At 41.4% G+C, this 27,664-nt stretch overlaps 1 protein-coding gene across 2 annotated transcripts in view; it reads left to right on the top strand.

Annotated features, from left to right (window-relative positions):
• The window catches only part of ccdc171 (coiled-coil domain containing 171), a 233,144-nt gene extending 206,176 nt beyond the window's left edge, over positions 1-26,968 (top strand). For both annotated transcript variants that reach the window (XM_078213908.1, XM_078213909.1), the window contains exon 25: positions 25,497-26,968. In XM_078213908.1, the coding sequence (XP_078070034.1) occupies positions 25,497-25,751 (255 nt within the window). In that variant the 3' untranslated portion in view covers positions 25,752-26,968. The remainder of the gene's footprint in view (positions 1-25,496) is intronic.
• Positions 26,969-27,664: the final 696 nt, after the last annotated feature.

The following is a 27,664-nucleotide window of genomic DNA, read 5'->3' as shown; positions in this document are numbered from 1 at the left end:
AATGCGGCCGCACCAGAGTTTTGTACAGTTGCAGCATGACCTCCTGGCTCCGAAACTCAACCCCTCTACCAATAAAAGCTAACACACCGGACCCCTTCTTAACAACCCTATCAATCTGGGTGCCAACTTTCAGGGATCTATGCACATGGACACCCAGATCCCTCTGTTCATCCACACTACCAAGTATCTTACCATTAGCCCAGTACTCTGTATTCCTGTTACTCCTTCCAAAGTGAATCACCTCACACTTTTCCACATTAAACTCCATTTGCCACCTCTCAGCCCAGCTCTGCAGCTTATCTATGTCCCTCTGTAACCTGCCACTTCCCTCCGCACTGTCTACAACTCCACCGACTTTAGTGTCATCCGCAAATTTACTAATCCATCCTTCCACGCCCTCATCCAGGTCATTAATAAAAATGACAAACAGCAGTGGCCCCAAAACAGATCCTTGCGGTACACCACTAGTAACTGAACTCCAGGATGAATATTTCCCATCAACCACCACCCTCTGTTTTCTTACAGCTAGCCAATTCCTGATCCAAACCACTAAATCACCCTCAATCCCATGTGTCCGTATTTTCTGCAAAAGCTTACCATGGGGAACCTTATCAAACGCTTTGCTGAAATCCATACACACCACATCAACCGCTTTACCCTCATCCACCTCTTTGGTCACCTTCTCAAAGAACTCAATTATGTTTGTGAGGCACGACCTACCCTTCACAAAACTGTGCTGACTATCCCTAATCAAATTATTCCTTTCTAGGTGATTATAAATCCTATCTCTTATAATCCTTTCCAGTACTTTGCCCACAACAGAAGTTGGGAAAAGATATTGACTATCTAGCTGATCTATGCTCCTCATTATTTTAAGCTGACGTTGCTTGAGTCTAGGACACCACACTGAGGGGTGATTTATAAGATCACCCCTCAGCCTTCCATGCTCCAGAGAAAAAGGTCCCAGTCTATCCAGCCTCTCAAACCACCAAGTCCCGGTAGCATCCTAGTAACATCTTCACTATCATTACTACTGCAAAATCTGGGCCAGTGCATTTTTAAAATATTCCATTACAGAATGTGCGTGTTGCTGACTAGGCCAACATTTATTTCCCAACCCTAATGCCCTTGGGAAGATGGTTATGAGCTGGCTACTTGTACCGCTGCAGTCCATGTGGTGCAGGCACACCCCCAGTGCTGTTGGACAGTTTTAGGATATGGAGTTACTCACTGCAGAATTCCCAGCCTCTGACCCGATATGGCTAGCCGAGTTCAGTTTTTGGTCAATGGTAACCCAGGATATTGATATTGGAGGATTCAGCAATGGTGGTATCATTGAATGTCAAATGGAGATGGTTAGATTCTCTCTTGTTGGAGATGGTCATTGCATGGTATTTGTGTGGTGCAAATGTTACTTGCCACCACCTGCCAAAATCTGAATGTTATCCAGGTCTTACTGTAAATGGATATTGATTGCTTTAGTAACTGAGGGGATGTGAATGGTGCTGAATGTTGTGCAATCATCAGCGTATATCACAACTTCTGACCTTATGATGAAGCAACTGAAGTTGCTTGAGTCTAGGACACCACTGAGGAGCTCCTGCAGTGATATCCTGGGGCTGAGATTATTTATCTCCAACAACCACAGCCATCTTCCTTTTTGCCAGGTATGACTGCAATCAATGGAGTCTAATTCCCATTGACTCCAATTTTCTAGAGCTCCTTGACGCTATACTCAGTCAAATGGCACCTTGATGTCAAGGGCAGTCACTCTCATCTCACCTCTTGAGTTCAACTCTTTTGTTCATGTTTGGACTGAAGCTGTAATGATGTCAGGAGCTTAGTAGTCAAGGCGGAACCCAAACTGAGCAACAGTGAGCAGGTTTCTTGGTGAGTAGGTGCCACTTGATAGATTCGTTGATGGCCCTTTCCATCACTTTGTCGATTATAAAGAGTAGACTGATGGGACGATAATTGGCTGGGTAGCATTTGTCCTGTTTTTTGTGGATAGGACATACCTGGGCAATTTTCCACAATAAATCCTAGAAATAAGTTCAAGGTATACATTTTAGAACCTAAAATTAGTCAGAAAATAAAAACAAGGTTGATTTGTTGCAGATTAAATATTAATTGGATTAAAATTAAGGTGTGAAGACTGTAATGACAGATAAAATGGCATTTTTAGATGAAGGAAATCGCTGATTTTGTTATCTTGGTTGTAAAAACAGGACAATTTAATTGGTTAGTTTAGGTCTTCAGTTCACTGGTGTCAGTATGGTTGCGAAAACAATTCCTTGGGGTAAACTTTACGGAGGTATGGAGATAAAAGGAAAACAGCTATTAGAATTTGAATGGGAATTAGGAATGTTCGTAAAAATTGTGCCTTGTGAGGCAACTTCAATGTAACGTTTTTGTATATTGAAAATTCTATTTCATACTATTAGTCTGCAAATAATAAATATTTAATGGTGTGAAAATTAATTTGAAGCATGCTGTTCATATCCAATACTTCCAAATGTGCTGTGCTGTGCTTCATAGCAGCTTTCTGTTTGTAGCTATAGGCCTTTACAAATTTATTCTATTTTATGATCTTGATCAAAGAAAGGGGAAAATGTTACAAAAGGACAGAGGTTGAAACTACTAAAAACTAAACTTGGGGTAGGCACCATGAAGTTCCTCATACAGAGTGATAAATACCCAAGGTAGATTTCTGCAATGTACAGCAACTAAAGGTTCATTCCTATAGCACCTTGAACATGTAAAGCACCTTTACAAGACTGTCTGTTCAATTCCAGCCACAGCAGATGTGGAATTTGAATTTAATATTAAAAAATATAAGAATCTACTGATGACCATTGAACCATTGTCGATTGTTGAAAAATAACCCATCTGGTTCACTAATGTTCTTTAGAGAAAGAAAGCTGCCATCCTTACCTGGTCTGGCCTACAAGTGACTCCTGACCCACAGCAATGTGGTTGATTCTCAACTGCCCTCTGAAATGGCCTAGCAAATACTCAGTTCAAGGGCAACTAGGGAGGGGCAATAAATGCTGCCCAGCCATGTCCCATGAAGGAATAAAAAAAATTATCAAAATTTGGCACCAAGCCACTGCAATATTGGATTGGTTTTAAGGAGTGTCTTAAAGAAGATCAAGAATGTGGTGGTTTAGGGAGGGAATTCCAAACCTTAGGGGATAAACAGCTGAAGACATGTCTGTCAATGCTGGAACATTGTGATTGGGGATGTACAAGAGGCCAGAATTGGAGGAACACATCTTCAAGCATTATATTGTACAGTTTAAGAGGGACGAGGACAAGGAGAGATTTGAAAACAGAAATGAGAATTTTAAAGTCCATCTTTGCAGGTGCAGACCTCGGAATCTGTATATGCTGCAGCTTTATGATCTAATGGATAAATGAACTAAGATGGACAAGTAACCTTCCTCACTGTGGTGACATGATTGCAACATTGTGATTTGAAGCAAAAATATCATTTATAACTTTGAGGATATGCAAATGTTCTTCCTTTATTATCCTTTGATGAACCTTGATGAGATCACCATATTAGCAGGCATTGTCACAGGGAACACTTGTTCTTTTAACATATTTCTAGTCGGAACTTTATGGCCCCCTGCGCTCTCATCCTATAAATAATGTTCCTCATGGGACCATCTTAAACTGTTACTTAACTGCAACACAATTCTTGTCTGGGCCAGTTACCATTTCTGGTGAGATTTCTTTTGACCAAAGTGCATTTTGAGATTGATATATTTAATTCTGGAAGTATAGTTGATGAGCCCCAAGAGTAAAACATTCTGTGTGGTAGTTTACCATGGTCAGTATCTTGTACAACACTGTACCATCTCTATTTTACTAACATTTCCAAGATGGGAAGAAAAACTCGTGATTTCCATCATTGGGTATGAGATCAGCTGGTCTGACTTGGAAATCCTGGATAATCCCAGAAATTCAGTTTAAAATCTTGGGAAGTTTCATGCTGAAAAATGATCAAGTTACTGCCCTGTAGAGCCTGCAGCAGGACCCAGTGAAAAAGAACATAGAAGCTAATCTAGAACTTACACCAGTGACCTCCACTGAAGAGATAGAGACAAACTCGTCTGACTGAGTTCAACTCCTTTCAGTTCACAGAAGAAGTGTTATCATGTAGGTCAACATGTAGTCACCAAAAGATGGAAGAATACTATTAAAATGATCAGCTGTCTTCCAAGCTGTCACATTCCTCACCTGGCCAGGCATCCTACTTAACCTGGAGAGTTCAGTTGGAACATTCCCAGAATATCACTGTTTTTAAATAACTGTCAGCAACAAACACTCCCAGGCTAAGAGCAGCAACTGACATCGTTCAGTTAGATTGGATAATCACACAAAAAACCACAAATCCAATGGTTGAAACTGTCCTTGCAATCCTAAACTTCACAAAATTCATGCTTCTCTCGCATTTGAACCTTTGACATAATCTCCTAAATATTCTGTGTTCTCTAACATTATGGATGAATTTTGTCTTGGTACATTTCTACTGCTCAAGCCAATTATCTGAAGGAATTGGCAGAGTGTTGTTTTCTCTTTTGGAATACAACAGGTCATTACTGCGGCTTTAGGTTGGTGGGTGTGATTTTCCAGCCGCTTTGCACTTGGCGCAAATCCCATTATGTCAGGAAAATTCCGGGAGAGGCCTGAAACAGGATTCATGGTGGGTACCAAAGAGTTTACGATGTGCTCTGGCCTTCCCAACAGATATAATTGGGTTCACGCCCAGTCTGGGTGTGAGCTGATTACCATTCATTTAAATACATTCTAATATTCAATATCGGCTTAATGCTGAATCTTCTGGAAATGTCATATGTTCCCACCCACCGGCGTGATGTAAAGTCAGCAGGAATCTCTACTGGGCTTCACAAATGGAGGCCAGACGTGATGACCACACCACAGTTGGCGGTGGGGGGGGGGGGGGGGGGGGCCTTGGACCCATTGGGAGGGCCTCAATGATGATGAATATTGAAAGTGGGGGGGTGGGAGGGAGGTTATGGTGGAGAACATTGGTGGTTCAAAGTCCATAGAATCATAGAATCCCTACAGTGCAGAAGGAGGCCGTTCAGCCAATTGAACCTGCACCGACCACAACCCACCCAGGTCCCATCCCCGTAATCCCACATATTTACCCTGCTAATTCCCCTGACACTAAAGGTCAATTTAGCATAGCCAATCAACCTAACCTGTCTATTTTTGGACTCTGGGAGGAAACCGGAACACCTGGAGGAAACCCATGCAGACACTGGGAGAATGTGCAAACTCCACAGAGACAGTGACCCAAGGCCAGAATTGAACCCGGGTCCCTGGCGCTGGGAGGCAGCAGTGTTAACTACTGTCCATGGGGTGGGGAGAGGAGGGTCTTTAAATCCAATGTGAGTTTGGGCTGCCCTTTAAAACAGCCTCCTGGCCTCTATGAAGCAGGACTTGTAGGTGTGTTTAGGCCCTGCCCCTCACAATTACAGCACAAAACACACCCCTTCAAAAAATGGCAAGATGTGGGAAAATTCCGTCAGAAAACCCGCCTGTTTGTCTGGGGAGAAACAGCTAGTTTTCTGACTGAACCTGACACTTTGTCATTTTTTGGGTGAATTGCGCTCGGTAAGTAGTTTCTGATCACTCTCCTTAAAATATGCGCACCATACCACAATGTCTACAGTGTATTTGAAAAATGAAGTATCCTGTGCTCAGAGGCGAGTAATCTGCCACCTTGCTGAAATAATAAAATGGGATATAATAATCTAAAATCATGATATGTCTATTAAACGAACATTTGATTATGGGCCAAATTTACCAAGTCTGATCTGAATAGGCTGTTAAAACCTGATATTTATTGTGCATATTTTTTTCTATAAAGGACTATTGAGAACTGAATTTCATATGCTCTCAACCTTACATCAAATAAGTGAATAACACAAAATTTTGGTTAATTTTTTTTAAAAATCTAAATTTAGAAGAGACGCAACTGTTTAGTCATCTGAGAAAATAAATCTCAATTTTAAGTGAGTTGCCACAATGTTAGTTTCTTTTTGCATTTGGTGTTAAATATACGACTATAATGAATTGTAATATAGTTTTTTTGATCTGATAGTACATTCTTGTACTAACATTCTCCAGCAAACCTAGAGGCAATTAAAACCATGGGATGAAAGGCAAAGCAATAAACCTGAGATGTTTTTGCAAAACTACAACGTTCATTGTGATCTGCAATTAAATTACAGTCACATTATGCAGATGACTTTTCATGTTATAAAAGAGGATGACACAGTTGGCTAGAATGGCCTGTGCTTCATAGCAGACATTTCACCTTGGGTTTGGAGTAGTGAGATATTCTTCCTTTTGCTCCAACTCCTCCAAGTATAGCCACTGAAATCTAAAATATCCCTCCAAACTTGGGGTCTTCCGTGCTTTTCACAGTTTCCCTCAGCAACAGAGTAAAGATTGTCTTCTCATTGGACATAAGGGTCTCATTGATTGCAGATCTCCCATCAGTTTGGGTGCCCAACCAATCTTGACCAGCAAACAGTACTCAGTACAGAGTACTAGAGGAGCTTGCACTGTAGCCTAAACGGTAGCATGATATTCATAATATCTCCTTCCAGCATCCACTTTCATGAGCCTATAGCCTGGTCTGTATGGTGGCAGAAAATTTAAGTAGTAAATGAAAGGCTTGTAACCTGCTGCTGAGCCAAGTCTTTGCCTCTACTGCTGATATTTATCAGCCCTCCACCCTCTTGCGTCTAATTGAACTCCAACTCTTGCCTCTGCCACATGTTTCTTTTCTTCTTCATAAGAACATAAGAAATAGGAGCAGGAGTAGGCCATCTAGCCCCTCGAGCCTGCCCTGCCATTCAACAAGATCATGGCTGATCTGAAGCGAATCAGTTCCATTTACCCGCCTGCTCCCCATATCCCTATATTCCCTTATCGATCAGAAATCTATCTACCCGTGATTTAAACATATTCAACGAGGTAGCCTCCACCACTTCAATGGGCAGAGAATTCCAGAGATTCACTACCCTCTGAGAGAAGTAGTTCCCCCTCAACTCTGTTCTGAACCGGCCCCCACTTATTTTGAGGCTGTGCCCTCTAGTTCTGGCTTCCCTTCTAAGTGGAAAGAATCTCTCTACCTCTACCCTATCCAGCCCCTTCATTATCTTATATGTCTCTATAAGATCACCCCTCAGCCTTCTAAACTCCAACGAGTACAAACCCAATCTGTTTAATCTCTCCTCATAAGCTACACCCCTCATCTCCGGTATCAACCTGGTGAACCTTCTCTGCACTCCCTCCAAGGCCAATATATCCTTTCGCAAATAAGGGGACCAAAATTGCACACAGTACTCCAGTTGCGGCCTCACCAGTGCCTTGTATAGTTGCAGCAAGACCTCCCTGCTTTTATATTCTATCCCCCTCGCGATAAAGGCCAACATTCCATTCACCTTCTTGATCACCTGCTGCACCTGCAGACTGCGTTTTTGCGATTCGTGCACAAGGACCCCCAGGTCCCTCTGCACAGTAGCATGATGTAATTTTTCTCCATTTAAATAATATTCCAGTTTACTATTATTTCTTCCAAAGTAGATAACCTCACATTTGCCAACGTTATATTCCATCTGCCATTTCCTCGCCCACTCGCTCAGCCTATCCAAATCTCTCTGCAGACTTTCCGCGTCCTCCACGCAATTCGCTTTCCCACTCATCTTCGTGTCATCAGCAAACTTTGATACCCTACACTCAGTCCCCTCCTCCAGATCATCTATGTAAATGGTAAACAGTGAGGCCCCAGCACCGATCCCTGCGGCACGCCACTGGTCACCAACTGCCAACCAGAAAAGCACCCATTTATTCCAACTCTCTGCATCCTGTTAGATAGCCAATCCCCAATCCACGCCAACACCTTACCCCCAACTCCGTGTACCCCAATCTTCTGCAGCAACCTTTTGTGAGGCACCTTATCGAATGCCTTCTGGAAATCTAAAAACACCACATCCACCGGTTCCCCTCTGTCAACTGCACTAGTCACATCTTCATAAAAATCCAGTAAATTCGTCAAACATGACTTTCCCTTCATGTATCCATGCTGCGTCTGCTTGATCGAACCATTCTTATCCAGGTGCTCTGCTATTTCCTCTTTAATGATGGATTCCAGCATCTTCCCAACTACGGACGTTAAGCTAACCGGCCTGTAGTTACCCGCCTTTTGTCTACTTCCTTTTTTAAACAGCGGCGTAACAGTAGCTGTTTTCCAATCAGCCGGCACTACCCCAGAGTCCAGTGAATTTTGATAAATAACTACTAACGCATCTGTTATTACCTCAGCCATTTCTTTCAGTACCCTGGGATGCATTCCATCAGGGGACTTGTCTACCTTCAGTCCCATTAGTCTACCAAGCACTACCTCTTTAATAACAGTAATTGTATTAAGGACCTCACCTCCCACCAACTCTCGATCTCTAATATTCGGTAAACTATTTGTTTATAGGGCGGCACGGTAGCACAGTGGTTAGCACTGCTGCTTCACAGCTCCAGGGTCCCGGGTTCGATTCCCGGCTCGGGTCACTGTCTGTTTGGAGTTTGCACATTTTCCTCGTGTCTGCGTGGGTTTCCTCCGGGTGCTCCGGTTTCCTCCCACAGTCCAAAGATGTGCGGGTTAGGTTGATTGGCCTGGTTAAAAATTGCCCCCGAGATGCGTAGGTTAGAGGGATTAGCGGGTAAAATATGTGGGGGTAGGGCCTGGGTGGGATTGTGGTCGGTGCAGACTCGATGGGCCGAATGGCCTCCTTCTGCACTGTAGGGATTCTATGATTCTATGATTTGTGTCTTCCACCGTGAAGACTGACACAAAGAACTTATTTAAAGTCTCAGCCATTTCCTCGTTTTCCATTATTAAATCCCTCCTCTCGTCCTCCAAAGGTCCAACATTCACTCTAGCCACTCTATTCCTTTTTATATATTTGTAAAAACTTTTACTATCGTTTTTTTATATTTTGAGCTAGTTTAGTTTCATAATCTATCTTTCCTTTCTTAATCGCTTTCTTAGTTGTTCTTTGTTGTTTTTTAAAGCTTTCCCAATCCACTAATTCTCTGCTATTTTTGGCCACTCTGTACTCATCTGTTTTTATTTTAACACTCTCCTTTATTTCCTTCGTTATCCACGTCTGATTATCCCTTTTCTTACAGTCCTTCTTTATCACTGGAATATATTTTTGCTGAGTACTTAAAAAAATCTCCTTAAAAATCCTCCCCTGTTCTTCAGCTGTCCTACCTACCAGTCTGCTCGCCCAGTCTACATTAGCCAATTCCGCCCTCATCCTATCGTACTCCCCTCTGTTCAAGCAGAGGACACTGGTTTGGGACCCTACTTTCTCACCCTCCATCTGTATCAGAAATTCAACCATATTATGATCACTCAACCCAAGAGGATCCCTCACAAGAAGATCCTTAATACTACCTGTCTCATTACACAGTACCAGATCTAAGATAACTCGCTCACTCGTAGGTTCTGTAACATACTGTTCAATGAAACGAGCCCGACAGCATTCTAAGAACTCTTCCTCAAGCCCTCCACGTCCAATTTGAGTCGACCAATCAATATACAGGTTAAAATCACCCATGATTATTGCCGTTCCGTTTTTGCACGCATCCATTATTTGCGTGTTTATAGCCCTCCCCACCTCTAAGTTATTATTTGGGGGCCTATAGACCACGCCTATCAGTGTCTCTTTCCCCCTACTATTCCTTATCTCCACCCACAACGATTCCACATTCTGCTCCTTAGAGCCTATGTCGTCTCTCACTACCGTCCTGATATTATTCTTTATTAACAGAGCTACCCCACCTCCTTTTTCTACCTGTCTATCCTTCCTAAATGTCTGATACCCCTGGGTATTCAGTTCCCAGTCCCCGTCACCCTGCAGCCTCGTTTCTGTGATGGCCACTAGATCATACTCATTTGTATGGATTTGTGCCATCAACTCATTTACTTTGTTTCGAATGCTTCGTGCATTCAGGCAAAGTGACTTTATGCCAGCCTTTATCTGGACCCGGTTTGTTGAAACGCTACTAACATCTCCCGAGCCCTCTACTCCTTTAACTAGTTGAATGTCCTCAACATTAACCTGCACTTGTACTCTCTCCTCTACCTTCGAGTTTGTAATTCCCCATACCCCTGCACCCTCCCCCCCATTTAATAGTTTAAAGCCCTATCAACGACCCTAGTTATACGATTTGCCAGGACTCTGGTCCCAGCATGATTCAGACGGAGACCATCCCATCCGAACAGGTCCCATCTGCCCCAATATTGGTGCCAATGTCCCATGAATTCGAACCCATTCCTCCCACACCAATCCTTTAGCCACGCATTCGTCTCCTTAATCCTATTGACCCTGTGCCAATTCGCGTGCTCTCTCATTTGGTCAGGCTTTCCATAGTCATAGCCAAGTGAGGTGTTTTTGAGGTGTAATTTGTACATCAAGTGGCCACAGTGGCTGTGTCCAGTCTGTATTCTATTGTCCAGGGAAGATTGAAGCCTGGTTGTTGGGATATTGGGTTAGAGACATTGGGGGGATTTTCTGAGCCCCCTGCAGCGCGGTTCTTGGTGGCAAGATGCGGCCCGCCATTGCCCAGCGGTGGGATCTTCTGGTTCTGCCGTTGTCAATCGGATTTCTCATTGATTCCACCCCCCACCACTGGGAAACCCTCATCAGGGATACACAGTCGACAGGACCAAAAGATGCTGCTGGCAGGAAGAGGTGGACAATCAGCCCAATGTGTTTATTTGGGAGAGAGGGATTTCTATCTAAGCTTTCCTTCAGATTTCATCGGTGTTATGCAGTTAGAGACGTTTGGTTCATGTTCAGTGGGGATTTCGTAGAGCCATGCGGTGAGTAGCGGGGGGCGGAGTGGCTTAAAGCTCTGTAAGAATGGGGAGGTCCCTGTTGCGATGTTACCAGTTATTTCTCTGTGTTGCTGCAGCCCATCGAATGGAGGAAGGGACAATATTTGAGAGGATTGGTAGCCACTGATCTGGAGTTAGTCTCAGAGTTCCAGCATTTATCCTCATTAGTTCAGTTCCATATAGCTCAACATGCAAGTAAAATAGTAAATGTTTATAATGTTAAAGAGTCTCGATTCTAGAAAGTTAATCTTAGTGCTGCAGCTGAGTTGCTTAATAAATTAACCATCTGTAAATCATAGTCAGTTGCACTAGTCCCATGGGTGGCCACAATCCACAGGTTTCACTACTAGAAGGACAAGGTCATGTCTTGTACTGGCAGCTAATGAGGTTAAAGAGATACAGTTTCAAAGACGCCTTGTGTCGTCCCTGCATCGGGGTTAGCTTAATATTGCATTTAAGTTGATCATGAGCAATATGGTGCTGCATGTAATTGTCCAGAAGTCACCCAGCGTGTACGATGAAACAAATAACTTTCCATCAGATGACAATATTTAATATCTGCAATCCACAGAAGGATGTTCACCACCATGAAATACTAATTTGGAATAAAAGGGAAGATGTCGCTGGGCATGTAATTGAATAGATTATGGAAAATGTAATGTTCACTTCCACATTGACTCTCATGTTTAATACTGGTGACCAGTACCACCCCATGGGTTTTTGACTAAATGCGGAATATATATATATGACAATCCAATGGGGTACTCCCTTGGGAAGTAAATGTTGCTCGTGCCCATTTGTAAATATCTTGCAAATATAGAAGCAAAAGTCCTAAGCAAACACAGTGCCTCAGAATGTAGAGACAAAATGCAAATAATTTCCCTCAGGAGCTTGTCAACAAGAATTAAATGCGGGTTTTAAAGCTGGAATAGCTCAGTGGGAGACTAACCAGAGAAGGAAATATTCTCTTTGGTAATGGGCACATTTTTATTTTTACAATCCATCTTAAAGGTATTCAAATTGCGACAACATGGTTCTGTTCCACTCTGGTGTGTTTTTTTTTGCCGTGGCATTCGCAGGGTTGAACCTGCCCCAGTCTTGGTCGCTTGGTCTCTTGCCCGTTCTTGATTAAATCAAGCTGAGCATTCCTGTGAAAGCTGGAGGAAGAGATGGGCTGCCTGCCAAACCTGCAGTAGTGACACTCTGTTCCAGGCAGGTCACTAAACCTCTCCTCTCCCTCCCTTCCCTTATAAAAAGAAACAGCAATCTCATCTTTGTGAGCACAGTGTTTCAGTCTGATAAACTGCAAATTAATCAAAGTAAGAGGGGGAGGATAAAGCCATGTGCCTCTCTGATATTAACAGGGCACAGTACCATTGCATTAGTGCTGCATGAAAATAGGGTGTAAACAAGTACTTGCAATTCAGAAATTACTGCGAGTTGGACGTCAGTGCTGTGCCGTCCATTTTCAGATGGTCATGGGGTGAAATTGGAAAATTTTACTTCCAAGTTGTAATCAGCTTAAAGCCTTTGGAAAATAAGGTTTCTAGTTGCAAAACATTCTGTTGCAGTTCATTACTTTAAAAATTGAGTATTTGCCAAAAGAAAGCAACAAAAAAAGGACTTTTTTATTTTTAATAAAACTTCTGGATATCGTTGTCGACATCCTGTGCTAGTTTCAATCACTCGTCACTCACACAGTTTACAATTGGAACACACACACAGCCAGTTCAGAGCAGCTCATCTATTGACTTTGGCCCGTCCCAACCTCCCTCTGTGGAAAGCTGTCACTGGGGAAACGGTGACTCTGCAAAAGGGCAGGAAATGAGGCTGCTGGTTCTTGTCGCTAGGATATTAACTTAGGGAAAGGGAGAACTGCTTAATTCCAGCTATTTCCCTCAGCTCATTTACATTTACCTGGACGATTCCGCTTGTGTGGACAACAAGCCATTGTAGTATCTAGTTTCTAAAACCTGTCCTGTCAAATGTGCTGTTGATTAGGCGACTCAATTACAGCTGTGAAAACAATGTTGATTTGAGCTTCTTGGATCTAGAGCCTGTGGGTCAGTGCAAGTTAACAGCAGCACCCTGTAAAGATGGGAAATTTTGAACTGAGTTTGGGTTTAAGCCACATTGCCAGGGAAAGCAGAGACAGTTTTAAGCTTCACCTAACCTGTGATATCCCAAACCTGGGACTACTTAAATCTGGCAACTAGTGCCCAAGACGAAAAAGTGATCCAATTGCGACCATTAAAACTCTTAATTAGTGCAAAAATTTACCAAAAAATACAAATTATATTACAATAAATTTTATATCAATACAGTTACCTCTACACGAGATGAAGAATTTTGCAAGTTTTTAACTTCACGGCCGCTTCTTTTAAACTGTATTTACATCTGTAGCCGAAACTCCAAAAATGTTACAGGAGTTTCAAACTTACCTCTCAGTGACTATGTTCTAAAGCAAGATTTCTTTTTACATGTACGAGTGTCTTAAAGACAAATCCCCCAATCATTCTGTATGTACGCATTGCCTGGTACTGTATAGAATCTTGCAGATGGGGCTCCCAAGGTTGGATGCTGGTCTAGACTGAATTGGATAACCTGAGCTTCATAATGGTAGAGCAGTACAATTAATCTCAGTATTGTCTTATCTGGGGAGAGTTTTGATGTCTGATCACTATCCAAGGACCACAGTTAAAAAGTGTACATCTGTAAATATCAACTGAGCTAACAGACCATAACCCGCAGTGTGGCAGTGGGTGGGAAAAGCAGCATTGAAGCCGCCAGCCCCAACAGTTGCTTTGTCCACCATATTGTTAGCCTGATAGAAAAAAATCCCCCAAAGGGGCAGGTCCCACAATGTTACGCTGGCAGGACAGGCTCTCATTATGCCGTCCCACTAGCAACTTAGGCCGGAATCTTATCATTGTTCTCGCCGGCGAGATTTTCCCATCTCACTGCAGTGAATGGAGATTTGGGTGGTCGCCAAATGCTCTGACAACACTGCAACTGGTGTGAACGGCAGATAAGATTGTGTCCTTCATTTTTGTAAAGATCAGGCCACCATTTGTAAAGTATTTGTAGAGGCCCCCCTCACCCTACCCCCCAAAAAAGAAATAAAAACCGAAATTCCCACCCCGCCCCTCCCCCAATGTGGCACTGCCCCCTGGCACTGCCTGATTAAGACCTCATCCCCTTAGCGATGTACTCACTTGAGCTCCTATGGTGTGTTCTGCCCACCAGGTGCATGCCGTGGAGGACCTGTCGTGAATCATGTCAGAACGAATGGATGATGTAACGGGAGGAGGGTATGGATTGATTATCAGGGCTAGAGGCTTGATAATCAGATGCACATTTATTGTAACCGGGTTCCTGATGTTGAACATTGGGAATCCTATTATGTCACGAGTGGGGTGCGGTCAATTGCTTTACATCGTTACGTGGGCGGCACAGTGGCACACGGTGCCTCACAGTGCCAGGGACCCGGGTTCAATTCCGGCCTTGAGTGACTGTCTGTGTGGAGTTTGCATGTTCTTCCCATTTCTGTGTAGGTTTCCTCTGGGTGCTCCGGTTTCCTCCCACAGCCCAAAGATGTGCGGGTTAGGTTGATTGGCCATGCTAAATTAACTCTTAGCTTCAGGGGAACTAGCAGGGTAAATATGTGGGGCTACAGAGATGGGGTCTGGGTGGGATTGTTGCTGGTGCAATCTTGATGGGCTGAATGGCCTTCTTCTGCACTGTAGGATTCTGTGATCAGCATGAAGTACGATTTGGGGCTCTGTCAGGATTTTCCACTCCCGTTGCTAATCCCGCCTGATGAAAACGGGAGTGGAAAATTATGCTTGTCGCAGTCAAGTAGTCAACTGATATTCACCACCTAGAGTCACCCAAGAAGAACGGATACTTGGTGAGTTTGGTAATATCCATGAAATCCCAGTCTCTCACGCCAGCTCCAGGACAGCAGGGAAGAATATTTTGCAAAAAGGGGAAATAAAAGCTGCAAGACATTATCCTTTCTGATATTGTGACTATATAAATATTTTCTTCATGATTGTCCAGTGCTTCCGATTTCTAATCAACAACTTGGCTTCAAAAACCAAATCAAATAGTTGGTTAGCATTTGACCACACTCATCAATCCACAACTGACCTTCGGATACTTTACTAATACAAGTGCAGTTGAGCTGTTGCTATAGGATGTTTACAAATAGCTTTACACCCCACTGGGTCCAGTGAATGATTTTGCAGGTCAAAGGGCCACTTTGTAAGTCCCAACTGGGCAGGGTGGGTGGGTGCCCAAAACGAGATGAGAATGAGCTTAATTATCATTTTGAGGTAAGAGATTTAACTGCTTATGAATTAATGCTGATCTTAATGAAAGGGTTAAGGTGATCAATCCCCCTGTTAGTTTATTGAAATATCTGGAATTCTGGAAAATAGTTTGTTTTTCCTAAATATTTGTAATGTTTGCCTAAAACATTTTAAATGTGGCTTGATTGTGATGTGATTTACTTGACAGTTCCACTTTTCAGTATTGTACTATATTAGATAAGAGTGTCCTCTAACATCTTGGACTTTCTGAGGACAAAAAGGATGTGATTTGTATACAGCCAATACTTTACTATTCGTCACTAGCAAGCAGAAGTCAGGTAGTTAAACTTCTTGCTCTGCGTGAACAGTCAGAGGCCAGACAGGCGCCTTGCACCTTGACCACCTATTATGAAGCTCTTTGCTGCAATGTCATGTGAAAGCAAGTTAATTGGGTGAAGCTGTAGAGCATGTTAGGGCCATGGTAAAGGGTTGCTAGCTGACAGCTGAGTGTCAGTAAGAGCCAGTCAAGTGTGGCTGAGGAGACAGAGGCCTGTCACAAAGTTCATGTGGACTACAGCACTGTTAGAGAGCTGATGTGTCAGAATCCAGCCTTATTGCATGCAGACACCTCAGTTTTCACGCTGTATATGTCAACTATTGTTACTCTTATTTCTTTTCTTCAAAGTTCCTGCATTCAAATGATTGGACAAAGCATTTCAATGTTCCGTATATCAGAGGTAAATGATCACGTGATATTCAGTAGAATACAGATATGCTTCTGTGAGAAGTAAACAATTTCTCCATTCTTTTACTTTTTAAAACTCGGATATCAGTTATCAATCCTTAAAATGGCACAATCTATGAATAAATTCTCAACACTCTCTTTATATTGTACATTATTGTACTGCCATTCATAATGGAATAGAGTTAAACATATCCCCATAACTCAATTATTTAATTGCACAATTCTGCCTTTAGGTTTGGTCAAAAAGACAACTTTGATTTACACAGCTATCTGCAATGGTATAATTTTGCGTAAGGTGTACAATGAAAATTTAAACCAGTGGCATGATGAGAAGCATCGTAAAACCACATCATTAAGTAACAAGATAATTGAGTTAGATCAGAAAGATTGAACATACTTAACAAATTGTAGGTTTATGTAACTTACAAAACTTGCATTACCCACTTAACTATTTAGACTGATTGTCTGGGTCCCAATCTATGGATATTATAATTATCAATTCCAAATGATACAAACTTTTAGAAATAAATTAATTTCTCCCAGAATCAAGTCTATTCCATAACCAGTAGTAAAAATATTTCAGTGAAAGAAAATGCACACGATCTAAGAATTAAACAGGACCAAATGGAGAAGTACCTTTCCTACATTACACAGCCTAATGCTCTATTATGCAAGATAAATAGTTCAACCATTCCCTTTATTTCAATTAAATATTTGACTAATAATTTTAATTTTACAAAATTCACCATTAAATAACAAGATTGGGTGTCAGAAATGCAAATTTATGGACTGGGATTTATGGTACCAAATGGAATGATGGTTTATTCCACACAGAAGCCTATGTAAATAAAGGCATTTCTCTTTTGTTAGTTTAGATTTTAAAATACAGCAAGTTTCTCTCAGCTCATGTTATAGTACTCAAAATAATAAGGCATGGAGCTTTAAAAAGATTGTTTGAATTTTGTAGTTCTGTGAATTGCAGATAGCTATGAGCTATAAAAAAGCAGAATATTAAAATCTACATGAAAAGGACTTTTTAAAAGATTTACAAATCTAATAACATTTTAATGACCTGGGTAGTAACATGCTAAGTCAGTATTTCACCAAGGTTAATAATGTAAAGAGAATTTCTGTTTTACAAAGAAATAGTAAGAGCTAAGCTGCACTGCAGCTTCTTACAAAGATTCACTGATGCAAAATATGATTTTAAATAAATCTTTCATTTCAATTTCCTATTTGACACAATCTTACCGTTATATGCTTGCATTAGTTTACTGTCAGATCTCGTTGAATGTGTTTTAGTGTATTTTTTAATTAAGTTAATTTTTTTTTGTAAACCTAAAAATGAATTATTTGCCCAAGTGTTAAGTCTTTCCTGTTGTGGGAACACTAAAACAGACTTCCATCTCATGTGCCTGCACGAGGTTTGTTTGGGAACTACCCTAGTTCAGCCAGACAAGTGAAGTTGATCCTCACCAGTAGGATGAACATGGGTGATCAGTCTTTGCAGTCCGTTTTAAATTAAGACAATGAAAAAGAAATAAATTCAGGTGTAACTTTTTAAAGCTTCATTTGGAATGTGGAGTGTCGCTGGCTAGACCAGCATTTATTGCTCATCCCGAGATGTCCTTGAGATGGTGGTGGTGAGCTGCCCTCTGGAACCGCTGCAGTCCCTGAGGTGTAGGTATAGCCACAATGCTATTAGGGAGGGAGTTCCATGAATTTGAACCAGCGACAGTGAGGGAACAACAATATATTTCCAAATCAGGATGGTGAGTGACTTGGAGGGGAACTGCCAGGTATCTGCTATTCTTGTCCTTCTAGATGGTAGTAGTCGTGGATTTGGAAGGTGATGCCTAAGGAGTCTTGGTGAGTTCCTGCAGTGCATCTTGTAGATGGTACACACTGCTGCCACTGTTTGTTGGTGGTGGAGGGAGTGAATGTTTGTGGGTGGGGTAGCAATCAAGCACACTGCTTTGTCCTGGATGGTGTTAAACGTTTTGAGTGTTGTTGGAACTGCATTCATCCAGGCAAGTGGAGAGTATTCCATCGCATTCCTGACTTGTGCCTTGTAGATGGTGAACAGACTTTAGGGAGTCAGGAGGTGAGTTACTCTCCACAGGATTCGTAGCCACAGTATTTATATGGCCAGCCCAGTTCAGTTTCTGGTCAATAGTAACACTCCAGGACATTGATAGTGGGGATACAGTAATGTAATGCCATTGAATATCAAGGGGCATTGGTTAGATCCTCCCTTGTTGGAGATGGTCATTGCCTGACACTTGTGTGGCACAAATGTTACTTGCCACTTGTCAGCCCAAGCCTGGATATTGTCCAGGTCTCGCTGCGTTTGGACATGGACTCGCATGTAACGTGAAATGGAAAATCGCCAGATTTCATGCCAATATCAAGGATGAATTTCACCTCCAAAATCTCTTCTGATGATTATTTAGGGTTCTTGAGGGAGTTTTAGGATCAATACCTAAATAAATTGTGTCAGTATATTCTCAATGTAATCTTTCCGCTTGGTAATTTGAAAAATGAAAATTTGGAGTAGTGCGTTTAATTAATATTTTAAGAGCCTGATTTTAGTTTCTGTTTAGGGTAATATAAAGGGAATCGTTTGGATTATTTGTCGTATCTGACCTGGAGGTGCTTGATAATGTCCGTTGCTGCAAAGTAGATAATATTCTGTTCGGTACTACAACCCTTTTGCCCCACTTAGCAAATATTACTATCTGGTAAATTGTATTTGTAACACTCTGCTTTGTTTTACAACAAAGAATGAAGTACAGTATTTTTCAAAATTATTATTTAGTTAGATCACATGACTTTTAAATTAGTTCATGCATTGATTAAAGTCTTATAGCTTATATTTCTATTGCAATCATTTTTTTCCGTATTTCATGAGATGTGGATGTCACGGGCTAGGCCAGCATTTGTTGCCCATCCATCATTGCCCTTGAGAAGGTGATGGTAAGCTGCCTTCTCGAGCCACTGCAGCCCATGTGGTGTAGGTACTCCCACAGTGCAGTTAGAGAGGGAGTTCCAGGATTTAGACCTGGCGACAGTGAGAGAACCATGATATATTTCCAAGTCAGGATAGTGTGCGACTTGGAGGAAAACCTCCAGGTGGTGGTGTTCCCAGGTATCTGTTGCCTTGTCCTTCTAGATGGTAGTGGTTGTGGGTTTGGAAGGTACTACCTAAGGAACCTTGGTGAATTCTTGCACTGCATTTTGTAGATGGTATGCATTGCTGCTACAATGTGTCTGTGGTGAAGGGAATGAATGTTTGTGGATGGGGTGCAAATCAAGTGGGGCTACTTTATCCTGGATGGTGTTAAACTTGTTGAGTGTTGCTGGAGTGGCAATCATCCAGACAAGTGGAAAGGATTCCAATACACTCCTAACTTGTGTCTTGTAAGATGGTGGACAGTCTTTGGGAAGTCAGGAGGTGAATTATTTGCTGCAGAATTCCTAGCCTCTGACCTGCTCTTGTAGCCACAGTATTTGTATAGCCAGTCGAGGTCAGTTTCTGGTCAAAACTTAAAAATCATTTATTTATTAAGTGAAAAAAATATTTGTTTGAAGGAGTTTTATAAAAGTGACCTCAGGAGTTTTTGCAAATATCAGGTTTTGTTGTTGAATCTATGATCAGATTGACAAAATATAATATTATGTTAATACATGAAAGACAAAGTATTCTATATCTTTTCATGTTTCGTACAGTTTCATTTTTGTAATCCACTCCTAAAACAATTACTGTTAAAACTGTTGTAAAGCTCAGTTGTATTTTTTATTTTAAAGGATTGTTTTTAATTTGTGTCAGCAGAATATCATGTAGTATCAAGAACCAGTTGACATGAGAATGTTGCTTAATGACATAATACTTTGATTTAGACTAATTGGAGTAACAGAATTTCTTGCTGTGATGTAGCACAAAGTTGATGTGACGATTAGTCAGGTAACAACACAATTTATGATAAAAATCAGCAGAACTCCTATAAAACAGGCCAATCTTAAGAAATTCACATAGTTTAAATATTACAAATTACAGGTGGCTATAGAATAAATTTTTAAAATATATAGCCTTTACTTTTTTAATTGCTTATTAGTAACTTGGGATGTTTTATCATTCCACATTAAAAGTTGTAATCATTGACTTTTAAACCCATGGTCAGAGCTGCCCAGCTTAATGAATTATACAGATAGAGAAACTATTTTTACACCAATTCTGGTGAAAAGGGTGCAGGAGCAGCAGACAATATAAATATTGAAAATGACTGATAAGTGTGCCATAAGTATATCAGTAATTATAGAAAAGAAGTAAATAAAAACTTCAAGATTTTAGGATTTGAAACCTTGTATGGATGTTTACCATTTCAAGGTAAATTCCACCGATTAGCTTTTAATTTTATTTGAAGTTTGCAAGTTGTGTATCTCTAGTTTTATTTTAACTTCCTACAATGCAAGAAATGGCGAAAATGTTCAGAAGCAGAGAGACTGAATCAACGGTTCTGGCACATGTCAACTGTGCAAAGGAGTTTAAACTTGTTTTCAATCTTGTTCCTAGTGAAAAATCAGGTTCAGCAATTAGTAGCTGATAAAGTTTAAAATGAAATCTTAATCATCTCTTGCTCACTCTGACATGATGGGAATTGTTAACTGGTATTCTGTAACATTGTTGTGTCTGACAGTGGAAATGCTTGTGGAAAGAAGGGATGGCTGCTCTGAATAATTACTGCCAGCAATTGTAGACAGTACAGTCTGTAGAAATCGTTATGGCCTCTCCACTTAGCATGTCACAATCCCAGAGGGGCAGAAAGGATCACATTGCATATATGATTATAAAGAATTCTGCTGGGCTGAATCATCAAATGATTTAGCTTTAAACATCTGTGTGGATTTATCATGGTGGAGTGAATAGATAAGTCTGACTTGTAATACAGTCCTGAAGGATACTCATACAGCCTACTACAAATGTACAAAACACGCATTTCATTACTGTATGCAATAATGTGCTTTTAAACAGAAAGTACCTGGGCAAAACTGTCTCAAAGACAATTAAAATACAATTGACAATAGTTAACTTGAGCTAGGATGTGCATGTAATCAACCCTTTTACTAATGCACAGAATACCTTTTCAGTGATGGTGAGTGGTCCAATTTCCCCTCTCTTTCTTGATGTGAAAAAGAATGTTTAATAAAAAAAATAGAATTTGAGAACATGTTCAAGAAAGCAAAGCGAAGTTTTGAAGAACTTTTTAACTTTAGTGCCAGAGTATGGGGAAATGAATTATTTAGAATGGTTGTCCCATTTAAATCAATTCAAGAAATGAGCCTAAAAGAAAGTAAGGTATGTGTAGAAGTGACTTATTTTTTGAATTATTTGCTCTCATATTTACATGAAAAACTTTTTTCTCTAGTTCAAATCTGGCAGATTTTCAGTACACATAATAATGTCAACTTCAAGCTCATCTATCTTGTCAGAATAAGAAAACATGCCAGAAGGGCTAAAAATGTATCGTGAGGCGTATCTGCTGCAACATATGGAGCTCTGACAATGTTCTGAAGTTTGTACTTCCTTTGTTCGGCTTACCATCTTTCATTTCGGGTAGTGGGAGAAAAGTCATGGAACTTATTTTTCCAGAGCCCACAGAAAATGTTTCTGTAGAGACCAAATTGTAGGACTTGGAAAAGGACCAGGGAATATTTTTGTAATCTAATAAGTATTGAACTCCTACAAATGGAATGGAGATAATTCTTTTGGTAAGGAGAGAGAAACTTTGTAAAGAGGTTTTGGTATAATTTTACAGATGTAAAGAGATGATACTGAAAATATAATTAAAATCCTTTTTATTTATTAATCTTGTACTAAAATATTTTCAATTACACTGAAGGCAGTCTGCCCAGACGCAGTGGTCTGAACACAAATTTGCTGTGAAACGGTAATGTGTACTGAATGCCTCCCTGCAAAGTTCATAGAAATTATGCTCCTTGGATATGTGCTTCCCACAGATGGAGAAACATTCCTTTTTTTACCCTGAATTATGCCTCCCAGCATTTTACCTTGATGTCTCCCGTTGTGGGAAGGTTCATTTTTCGCATACAGGAACTCTATATCCATTTTTAAATGGTTCAATGCAGGTTAAGGCCCAGTATTTTTATTTTAGCTGTTGCTAATGGTGCTGTTTCATTCATTGGCCAAACCCAGAACAAACCTGGTTTAGGTAGCTATTCAAAGTGTTATTTAAAAAGACATATTTAATAATATGAAGGACAACCTGAAACTGCAGTGCATTTGCTCAGAGATTTTCCTGCTGCGCCAGCGTAACTTTGGTGGAAGTTTGGCATCGTCTATATTGCAGTTACGGTGGTGTAGTGAGAGGATTGCAAAGAAATTCATACCTAACACCGTGTCCAGAATTGTCCCCACAGAAAGATTGGAATGGGGAAAACAAAATTGTTCTTTCAAAAACAATTTTAAAAGTTTTCTTGGGTCTAAGTGCTAAAATGCCCACATTCAGTGTCAATGCTTTCATTGAACAGGATAAGATCATAGAATCCCTGCAGTGCAGAATAAGGCCATTCGGCCCAACAAGTCTACAACCACTCTCTCGCTCTATCCCCATAATCCCCACCCAGAATTAGACTCATAGGTGTAGACTTTCCCTGGAGAGGCAGTAAAACAGAAATTTTAAACGGGCAGTGAAACATTTAGAGGAGGAAACTGAAACAGACAAATTAGCAGTAGGCAAATAAAGATTGGATCAGCAGAAATTGGAACTGGAATTGGAGGAACGGGAAAAAGAAAGGGAGGCTAAAACAGAAAGTGGAGAGAAAATTCCAGGAAAGGGGATAACAAAGGGAGTTTAAATCAAAACGGCTCAAGCTGAGAAAGAAGAATCCCACTATGTCCATTGAAGGCAGCCCTGGTGAGAGAAGCACTACCAGCTCAGACAGAAAGGAGGGGTGGCACAGTGGTAAGCACCTCTGCCTCACAGCACCAGGGACCTGGGTTCAATTCCTGGCTCAGGTCTCTGTCTGCGCGGAGTCTACATGTTCTCCCTGCATGGGTTTCCCCCAGGTCTCCTCCCGCAGTCTGGTTAGGGTGCATTGGCCATGCTAAATTCTCCCTCGGTGTACCTGAACAGGTGCCAGAGTGTGGCAACTAGGGGATTTTCACAGTGACTTCATTGCAGTGTTAATGTAAGCTTACTTGTGACATTAATAAAATTTAAAAAACCCATGTTAGACTATGTAACAGTGTTTCGTGAGCATCTTACAAGATCCTGTAATGTGGCTCAGAACACTGAAGAATCTCCCAAAGAGCTATAACAGAGAGATACACATGCCAGGACCTGAATTCTCAGCCAGGAGACTGTGTGCTAGTGCTCCTACTAATACTGGGTGAACCCCTAAAAGACCGGTTCAGTGGCCGGCACAGAGTAGCAAAGAAGCCTGGGGAGCTGACCTATCTAATTGACACTCGATACACAAAAAAAAACACAATGAGAGGAACGGTGAGGGGATGAATTAGAGGGAGATGTGGGTGAAATATTATGGAGCTGTGGGGATTAACATCCCACTGTTTGGCTAGCAAACACAGAAATTCAAGCAAAATTGGGCACCATATTCACCTACCTAAATGCACAACAGCGAGGAGACCTGATGGGGCTGCTCACTGCATTTAAAAACATCTGCAGAGACAAGCCAAGTGGCATCCCCTTAGCTCTACATGATGTGGATGCGGGAAGGTTAACTACATGTTGGAGCACCCATAAATGGAGCCTTGCAACAGTAACTGGAGTTCCCCAGTTGTGCTCGTGCACAAGATGGATAGCTCCACAAGGCTCTGCATTGACTACTGCGAGGTTAATGCAGTGACCAGAGGTGTCTCCTACCCAATTCCCTGCGTGGAAGACTGCATAGATAGGGTAGGCAATACAGCCTACATTACAGAGAGAGATTTACTCGAGGGATACTGGCAGACGGCCCCCATGAGGAAATCTCCACTGTTGTGGCTGCAGTGTCGAGTCATACCATTTGGACTTCAAAATAACCCAGCCTCCTTTCAAAGGCTGATGAAATGCGTGCATGCGTCTGTGGGGAGGGGAGGTCTGAATTACTGCATGAGGGCCGAATGCATGATATCGCATTTTTATTATTTTTCTCTGGTTTAGCGATTAATAAATTTGCTCTTTCATTGACTCAACAAAACCTTGTTTGGTTCCTGATCGCTCACATCTTAAATAGTTAAATACATTCTGATTTGGAAAAGGCATATTTTTGTGAAAAAGAAACTTAAAACCTTTCTGGTGACCGGCTGAGGAGGAGGAGTAGAGTTCATCCCTTCTCACCTGGTCAGAACAGACTCCATTTCCACCAACTGCTGTTGTGGGATTTGAAACCCATGTCCCCAGAGCATTAGTCTGGACCTCTGGATTACCAATCCAGTAGCGGTAGCACTATGTCACTTGTGTTGGAAAATTGTAGTGTTTATCATAAGGCGTTATTAGCTTATTTAGCATTCTAGAAAGTTGCTCTGCTTGAAAGGGTCGAGAGCTTCAAGTTATTAGGTGTTCAGATCACCAACAACCTGTCCCCCCATGGTCCCCCCATGCCAACACTACAGTTAAGAAAGCCCACCGATGCCTCTACTTTCTCAGAAGACTAAGGAAATTTGGCATGTCAGCTACGACTCTCAACAACCTTTACAGATGCACCATAGAAAGCATTCTTTCTGGTTGTATCACAGCTTGGTATGGCTCCTGCTCTGCCCAAGACCGCAAAGAACTACAAAAGGTCATGAATGTAGCCCAATCCATCACCCAAACCAGCCTCCCATCCATTGACTCTGTCTACACTTCCCGCTACCTCAGCAAAGCAGCCAGCATAATTAAGGACCCCACACACCCCAGACATTCTCTCTTCCACCTTCTTCCTTCGGGAAAAAGATACAAAAGTCTGAGGTCACGTAACAACCAACTCGAGAACAGCTTCTTCCCTGCTGCTGTCAGACTTTTGAATGGACCTACCTTGCATTAAGCTGATCTTTCTCTGCACCCTAGCTATGACTGTAACACTACATTCTGCACTCTCTCGTTTCCTTCTCTATGAACGGTATGCTTTGACTGTATGGCGCGCAAGAAACAATACTTTTCACTGTATACTAATACGTGTGACAGTAATAAATCAAATCAAATCAAACTTTCTATCAATTCCCTGTTTTAGATTTGTCATTTTACCTTTATATACCAGTTACTGTTCTCAATTTCTGCAGTGGAAAAGATAGATTTACATAGCATACAGCAAGCTTTTAGATTCATTCTCACTATATTGAATTGTGCTACTGAATTCAATTATTATTTAATTTTCTAATTTTTTGTGTGTTTTCTTTTCCTTTCCACCCCCTAACATCCACCCCCTAACACCACCCCCCCCCCCCCCCCCCCCCCCCGCCCGCCACCCCATTCTCCTCTTCCTGCAGTCCATTGGGACCCATTTAGATCAATCGTATCCCTGCCAGTCTCAAATAGTCTTGCCACACGAGAAGATGGGCAGCCAGGACTTTGCACCCTTGCAGCCAGAAGTGGATACCTCATACAGCTTTCTGAGAGACACTCCAGGGAACAGCAGGCCGCGTTCCCGCTCCTCAGCCTACTCTCTCCGCGTTAGTTCATCCACTGGATCCTTGAGACCAGAACATAATGGCTTCCGTAGCACATTTAGATTACAATTGTAAAGTCTATTTTATTTTGCAGTTGGCTGAATTAAGTAAACATCACTTCTTTTGAAATGAGGGCAATTATAAACAACCTTGTATTTGAGTTGTGATCTTCAGTTGAAAATCTCTTTTGAGTGTGTGTTTGGTTAAACAGATCATCTGTTACTTATTTATGTTTGATCTTCATTTTTATTGAATAGCTATACTTTAAGTGCAAAAGAGTGACACATTTTAAGTAATTTTGCATAGGCTTAAAATCAATAAGCCATTTTAGTCTCTATCTATCAAAGATTTTTTATACATGTCTGTTTTAAAGTGGGATGCAGCACTTTAATAGGATCGCTAAAGCTATTTGAAATGTATACCAATGATTCCTGTCATTTCATGGCAGCCCTGCCATGGTTCACTGAGCCCCCTCTTCTCTCTTGTCAACTGAACTGAAGACAAGCATTTAGTTGCAAACTTTAAACAGGTTGTGCAGAGCAGAAATGATGTGACTGGTTCTTCTCTGCACAATAATGTCACTCCTGGTCAATGTGAGAAGGTCAGATTGCCTCTCTCCGAACTACATGATGATAGCATTGCTCAGTTGAACGTACTGAGTTAACTGTTGGATCTGGTCCCCGAAGGCTCTCAACCTCATCCTCTTATCAGTTATTGTCTGATAAGAAAAGGTGAAACAACTGTACTGAGAGAAATGGGGATGACATGTTTATGTACTGTGCAAGGTCAGTTCCTGAATGAGTGTCACTATTGCAACTAATCCATTTAATATGTTCTCAAAGACTTTTTGAAGTAATTGCTACTTTGGCCTTCGTGGCAGAGAAAAGCTGCCAGAGTAGCCTGGAAACATTGCAGTTAAGCTAATCACACTGACCCGCCGAGTCACAAACCAGATGCTGACTGGCACTGCAGAACGCTGATGCTGAATTTAGGCACTTCAGTGCCAGATGTGAAGTTTTTATAACAGTGCAACTGGGTTCACCCTGCCTCATAGCAAGCACATAACAGATTCCCATTCCTTTTTTATTAAAGTAATAGAGTATACCTCCTCATTTCCACCCCATCCCTGTCCCTTATCTGAAGGGAAATGTGTTGGAATATGAAGGTAGAGATGGGAGCAAACGAGAATGTGGGTAGATTAAATCGAGGTGATAAAAATAACAACAAGAATGTAATTTCATCTTGGAATCTCATGGTTGATTAACCCCTAATCCACTCCGCCCCCACCCGCAGAGAAAATGGTGCCGTATCGGAACCATAGCTGTTGCCCTGCATTTTCTGCTTTGTAGCACACAAGTAAAAGGCTCACGTCAGGCCAAGATGTCAGGGAGTTGACATGAAGCCCCTGTGACATTTCAGCTGGAAAGAGCAAGTGTCTCACAACCAACTGGTCAAATATCAAATAATAGGTCAGGCAGGAAGGAGCTGAGTGCTAACCACAAGGCGGGTTCCAGAAACATCTTTGACAAGTTTTTAGGTGCCTGCAATTTATGAACTGATTTTCGGTTCGTCATCAGTATTTGATCCCAGTGAATTATTTGCTATTGGTTACAGTTTGTAACCCCTTAGATGCAAGGATTATTTTCACTTGACTTCAAAGAGTAATTTGTAAGATTTTTCTAAAATTGTTTACAAACTTTTTAAGCAGTTGGGAATATTGTGCTGTTTTTCACAGTCAAGGGAAGGTACCATAAAATTTAAATTAGTTTTTGTTTTCAGAAAGACCATTTTTCTATAAATTTCTGCTCATTGCGTGGCACAATGCAATATTCCTTATTAAGTTATTGAAACATTGTGGGAAGTATTTCACGCAAGATGTTTCACTCTTCAACCAAAAACATACAATCATCAAAGCAGCAGCAGCTGTTCATTAAGAATATTCAACAAAAAAGTAGTTTTACAGTTCTAACTGCCTTTCCAGATGCAAA

Source organism: Mustelus asterias, chromosome 6 (genome assembly GCF_964213995.1).
Source record: "Mustelus asterias chromosome 6, sMusAst1.hap1.1, whole genome shotgun sequence".
In the NCBI taxonomy this organism is placed as follows: Eukaryota; Metazoa; Chordata; class Chondrichthyes; order Carcharhiniformes; family Triakidae; genus Mustelus; species Mustelus asterias.
This window is presented reverse-complemented; position numbering and strand designations above follow the sequence as displayed.